Source organism: Anguilla rostrata, chromosome 12 (genome assembly GCF_018555375.3).
Source record: "Anguilla rostrata isolate EN2019 chromosome 12, ASM1855537v3, whole genome shotgun sequence".
NCBI lineage: Eukaryota > Metazoa > Chordata > Actinopteri > Anguilliformes > Anguillidae > Anguilla > Anguilla rostrata.
The window spans coordinates 29,088,533-29,094,532 of record NC_057944.1 but is presented as its reverse complement, the minus strand read 5'-3'; the positions used below and the strand labels follow the sequence as shown (position 1 = coordinate 29,094,532).

Here is a 6,000-nt window from a genome sequence, read left to right as displayed (position 1 = left end):
ATGGAACTCAGGGTGGGAAACACTGCAAGCTTCCTGAGGAGAAAGTGAACATATTTTCAGTGTTCTGTCTCTACGGAGAGAAAGGAGGCAGAAAAATTCCTTTAAACAGCCTTAATTTTCTTTCCGAAATTAGCCGAATATAAGGAAGGATTTATGCACAAGACAAATTCTGCCATACATTCATATCACTGTATTACTGAAAATCCATTTATTTTTGAGGGAATCAGGAGGTTACCTAAAATGTATGGTTTCCTATACAAACAATATACTCATTTTCCTCCAACATGATGATGATGTTCTATGTTGTAGTACTACTACTAAAAATAAGGGGGCAAATAATTAATTTGGGGTCCCTATGATTGGCAAAAATCTGGTTTTTATTTTATGACTTCTTATCATAGAACTTTCAGTGATGTCAGTCAGAGCCTTAAGTCATTAAACGTTACACCAAAAAATTCTAAGCCTGACCCAGGAAGTACTCTGCTTATATTTTCATTTTAGAATAAAGATGACTTTGAATAGTCGTGCAAATTTTATTATTATTATTATTATTATTATTATTGAATCATCAATCATTGACCAACTCTATTAATAAACTGAAACAAATAGTAGGAAAATAGTCAGAAGTGTAGTGCAGGAGTACATGAAAAAACAATGCCTGGCGGGGAAATATAGACAACAGGATAAAACAATTAGTGAAAAAAAAGTCTTCACAATAAAATACTACATAAAAACAAATCTGGATTGTTGTTTCATCTGAAATTGACCATGAGTGTTTTATTTGATTGCCAAAGTTTAATCTTAAAAGGCACAGCAGAACTGCCATTATTTAAAAGTTTACAGGAGACAATAATTGTGCAAGCAGAAATTTAACAGACAAATACAATGAACTGTGAGTCTGGGATTTCATGCCACATAATGTGAATCATGAAGTTAGTCTACAGGAGTCTGAAATTTGTTTCATGAAGCCAACCAATATTCCACCAAATGCATTGCACAGTGGAAATTCACAGTGGACATACAAAACACAGTGAAGTCAATTCCACCCAGGTCAGGATTCAATTAATAGCTACATCAAACCTAATTAATTAAAACCTCAATGTGGAACAAAATCCAACAAGTGCAGCATGCCCCCGCGCGGGGCCCTGGCTTGGAAACACTGACCTACTCCGGGGCTATTAACGGGGTATCAAAGCCCTGGAACTGATAGTCATTTAGTGCCCTCTAGAGGTGAGACTGCAATGGTTCTAATATGTTCGAACATAAATTAGAAGGGCTGTATTGTGAGCAGATTTGTGGATTTTGGTAGTTTATAAAATATAGATTAATGCATGATCTTCAAAGCAAATCATAAATTAAAATAACCCCGTTTAAATGGTAGGTTGATTATGGGTCTAGTAGTATCCAGGATTAAGCTACAATTCCCAATACACGTCAAAGTAAAACTTACATGCATCTCTGCTGTGTTTACAATGTTCATGTCTAACAAGTAGAAGATATAGAGGCAATTAATTTTGTATAAAATATAGGGGAAATATTTCCTGTTACTATGTTTCTACTGTCTCTGTGCGATTTAACAATCACAGCCGGCAGATGGCAGTATATAGCTTTTCACATCATATAAAATCACAAAGAAGACAAAGAAGAAGAAGAAATCGCGAAGAAATTACTCGCTAGGTTTGTCCACAATTATGTCCTGTAGAAGTTGGTTTCTTGTAACATGGCGCTGCTCATGCTGGTAAGTTTATCCTTCGGTTACTGACAGAGTGGAATATTGTTCAATTTAGTGTACGCCGGAGAAAAGGAAACGAATAAACGTAACGTTATATATTGCAATCGAGGTGAAACCGTATGAGTTTTTTTCCAGCCAGCGGTTTATATCTGGTATGTGGTTTATCACCGTTTAAATCGTGGTGTCATATTAACGATAATCTCATTTAGAAAACGTTAACTATTTACCATATTTACTTATCGGTAAATCACAATCAGGATGTTGGGACGTTGCGCGTTGTGCTTTGTTGGGAAGTTGTCTGCAATGCCGCGTACCTAACGTTTCGGCATTACAGACCAGACGTAGGGAGCTGTTGATACTGCTTCAATGTTGTGTGAAGAAAACTGTTGTATTATTGTGACAAGAATTGTGACAATACCACCATTCATAATTTCAGTCCACTACTAAATGATGTACAGCCTGAATGATATCAACTTTGATTTGTGAATAAGGCTTAGAGTCATCGCTGATGCCAAACCCGTTCGTAGATGGTTAGTCTCTGGCAGCGTTTTGAAACGTTAGCCACACTACCAGAACACCTTGAAAAACGTAAAGCAATATTTAAAACAGTCCAGTTAAATGCTGTTATTCAGATTAAGAGTGTTTTGTAGACCATATGCCTCTAGTTAAAAATATCAGCTGGGTATCAGGGGGAATTGGAAATTCTTGTGAATCGAGTTTGAGTAGGCTATAAGTAGACCCCCTGGTATGCCAATATGGTGGTGGACAGCTGAGATAGATACACAATCCATCAGGTTAGTTGTCATGACATGAACCTGGAACAAGGGCACATAGTCAAGTCAGATCCTTGCCTCTGCAAGTAGCTAAGTCATGGTCCATGATCACAGTTCATAATAGCACTTAAGCTATTACTGTTGACATTATAGTTATAATGAGTCATTGGACTACTCACACAGCGGACAACAACCATTGTTGTCACTAGATTGAGAGCCAGCATTGAATGATCCTAAGGAGTGGACTAGGTCAGAAGTAATGACTGAATATTTGTTTTTAGTGTGTTCTCCCTGTTTTTCTTGGTTTATTCTTCAATGGTTTTCATGGTTGGTTCTGAACTTAACTCAAATGTGCTGGAGTATGGAACAGAAATAATTAATATTCGGTTTGTTATTCTGTTTTTCTGGATTCAGATGAAGTCACGGGGCTGCGTGAGGTCATGTGTCACTATTACCAGCCGCAACCTGAGCTCAGCTCCTGCACCCCTGGCTCCTCCCAAGCTGAACTCTAAGCTTGCTCTCTTCCTGTATCAGCGGTTCCATGATGTGGAGCAGATGGTTTCCTGGAGCTCTTGGCTAAAGCGATGGACTCTGAGGCGCAAGAATGTGTACGGTGACAGTCCCCGAATATACTGTCTGTATCTTCAATTATGCAGCTAGCATGTTAGCTGTAAGTAGCAATAACCTGGGGGGTCAAGCAGAATGTGGCCACCAACAGTCATGACTGTTGTCAGAAGTGTGTCAATTAAAACACAGGTCAAAAGGGTCATCATTTTAAAATGACCATCGTTCCTCTTAGAAGTTGTTAGTTAGCACTACAAGTTAGATTATAACATCCAGAAATATGTGCATCTTTCTGGTAGCAGCCTCTTAGCATATCTATGCTGCTAGGCTGCCTGTATGTGCTACACTTATGGTATCTGTACATGTTTTGAGCACTGCATGGCCTACCCGTCAAAACCACAAGCCCCTGTGACTGAACAAGCTCCTGTCCCTCCTTTCACTGCAGTTACTATGGCTACACACAGATGCATTATGGGGACAACGTCGCTGCGGCCTACTACATCCTGTGCATGAAGGGCAGATTCAGGTATGCAGTCTCATGTGTCTGACATCGGGATGGATGGTGTCTGTCAGAAAACAGGACGGTATTTTTGCAGACCTCTCAGACAATGGTATGGACTCTGGTATGGTGTCACTGTATGAATGTGTATGTATGCACGTGTCTATCATGTCTGAACTGTCTTTGCGTCTTCATATTTGGTGTCAGTATGGGATGCCATCTGCTTCCATGTATTTATCTACAGGTGCAGTCTGTCTGTGGGTCTCATGTCTTCTTTGTCCGTCTTGTCGCCAGGTTTGCTGGGCAGTCAGATTGGTTCCAGACCAACTACAGAGGAAAGTTCAGCTGGGACTTTATGAATTTCCGGGATGTCCCAATCGAGGAGGTGGACATGAGCGGAACGCTGATTAATTATTCGGGGTTGGACAACCTAGGTACTGCTGCGTTGTGCCTAGACTTCATAATGATAACAATAATGGCTTGTGTGTGTGTGAGTGCACAAACACACACACACGCACACTCAGTAGCTACTTTATTAGGTATATTAAGTACACCTATGTAGTACCTGATAGAAGCCCCGTTTGCCTCCAAAGCCTATATGTTTGTCTGGTGGAGCCATGTAAATTAAGGGTGACATGGTCTGACTCTGGAATAGGTAATTCAGCGTGTCAGGCTTTTCAAACAGCTGTCAACAATACCTGGTGAGTCTGATCCTCAATATACTTACATAGACAAATTATCTTGCAGCGTTAATCAAATTAAAACAATATTGTTTCAGAACTATAAAAAGAAAAGGGCATATGAAATCATTGAAAAACCTAAATTAAGAACATATCATATTAAACAAAGTTAGCATCCATAGTAGTATGTCACCCTTAACCTGACCAGAGGGAGAAGGTGTATTTGTGCCCAATTTAGAGGTGGTGCCCTGCCCCTGGCTCTGGAAACAGTCCGGTTTTATGGTGTCCCAGAGGAGGACAGGAAGTGTCTGTTGTGTGATCTAGATGAGGTTAAAAATGCGATACAGTTCATATTTAACTGCCCATTTTACCATGATTTAAGGTTTAAACTTTTTCCTGAGCTTCTCTTCACTGCTCCTGCCCCTCATCACAGAGAGTCAGCAGGGCCTGCGTTCCCTCTCTCTGCGCGGCTGTCCCGAGGTGGACGACTGGTTCCTGTCCCACCTGCACATCTTCCAGGACAGCCTGGAGGAGCTGGACCTGTCCCACTGTTCACAGATCACCGTGGGAGGGCTGGCCTCCCTGCATCGCCTCAGGTATCCCAGAATTCCGCCGCTCTCTGCTTTTGTGTGATGTTGCTGATTTACTCACTGTTTGAAGCTTCACCTTCTTCTGACTCCTCCCCCTGTGTCTGCCCAATAGAAAGTTACGGAGACTGGGCCTCTCCTCCCTCCCCCGGCTGCAGAGCCCTGGGCTGGTGCGAATCCTGCTGGAGGAAGTGCTGCCTCACTGTCACATCAGCGGAGTGGAGTACAGCCAGGGCCTGGATGAGACAGGCACTGATACAGGCCTACAGACTGAGACTGAGATAAACCAGCTCACTGAGGACCACACATACACACAGGGTCCCCACAGGCAAACCCTGACACGATGACCTGAAAAAACACACAGATGTGCACACGCAAAAAGAAGCCAGTCCTCACAAAGACATGAAACACATTTGAACATAAGCATCTGGACTAAATCAATGGTCAGCCTGCCGAGTAGATATAAACGTACTCCCATATCCTGACATTTCTAAAATGTGAGCTTTGGAAGCTCTGCTTGGTAAATAGGTAAAGTAGTGTCATATGAAGACGAGCCTAATGTTGACAGATAAACAGGAATAAAACAGGGTCAAATTTGTTTCTGCATTTCTATTTGAAAGTTCCTCTTCAGTGTCCAAAAGGAGTAGCCTGCCTTTGGTCAAATACTCTCATCAGTTTCTTAAAAGTCCAGAATGCATTTATGTTCCAAACCATTCAATGTCTGTCAATGTCTTCGTGTGGACTGTCTTTTTTTATTTTAATCTAATGGAAAACGAATTTGTCTCAACAGGCTGCTTGATATTTTCCACTTAATGTCATTAGTTTAGACATTATTATGAAGTGTTTTAATGCAATGTCTGTGAGAAGGACAGGCTTCTGTTAAAGTATTGTTTATAAATATGTAAAGTATATTTGAGATTTTGATTGCTATTGAATACATGGCACTGTAAAAATGGAAATAAAATTATTTATTAACTGATTTATTTTACTTGTTGGAATGTTTATTCAGACAAAAATTATTATTCTGCCTATTATGAATTATTGTTAAATATTATGTCTATCATTCATACAAAAGCTGTATTTAATGTTTTGGGTACCCTGTGAAATTAACCCTTTTTGGAGGGGTATGGTTTGAAAGTACAACAGTGCGGTGTTAAATTTATAG

The 6,000-nt window shown here is 40.4% G+C and overlaps 1 protein-coding gene across 3 annotated transcripts; it reads left to right on the top strand.

Annotated features, from left to right (window-relative positions):
• The first annotated feature begins 1,609 nt into the window (after positions 1-1,609).
• On the top strand, positions 1,610-5,233 carry dmac2 (distal membrane arm assembly component 2). 3 transcript variants are annotated; one of them, XM_064302676.1, is made up of 6 exons: positions 1,610-1,738; positions 2,920-3,113; positions 3,515-3,595; positions 3,863-4,002; positions 4,682-4,844; positions 4,951-5,233. In XM_064302676.1, the coding sequence occupies exons 1-6, from the start codon at positions 1,721-1,723 to the stop codon at positions 5,180-5,182; spliced, it is 828 nt and encodes a 275-aa protein (XP_064158746.1). In that variant the 5' UTR covers positions 1,610-1,720; the 3' UTR covers positions 5,183-5,233. The 3 variants fall into 3 exon arrangements, with proteins under 3 accessions (XP_064158746.1, XP_064158745.1, XP_064158747.1); XM_064302675.1 differs by lacking the exon at positions 1,610-1,738 and adding an exon at positions 1,749-1,884; XM_064302677.1 differs by lacking the exon at positions 1,610-1,738 and adding an exon at positions 1,795-1,817.
• Positions 5,234-6,000: the final 767 nt, after the last annotated feature.

What these genes read in the sequence shown, in the direction of transcription:
- dmac2 (XM_064302675.1), top strand. Translation starts at nt 1,852, where the DNA reads ATGAGTTTTTTTCCAGCCAGCGGTTTATATCTG. An exon ending in ACTCTGAGGCGCAAGAATGT is followed by an intron (nt 3,114 to 3,514) that starts GTACGGTGACAG and finishes CTTTCACTGCAG; the next exon opens with TTACTATGGCTACACACAGA. An exon ending in TTCGGGGTTGGACAACCTAG is followed by an intron (nt 4,003 to 4,681) that starts GTACTGCTGCGT and finishes CCCTCATCACAG; the next exon opens with AGAGTCAGCAGGGCCTGCGT.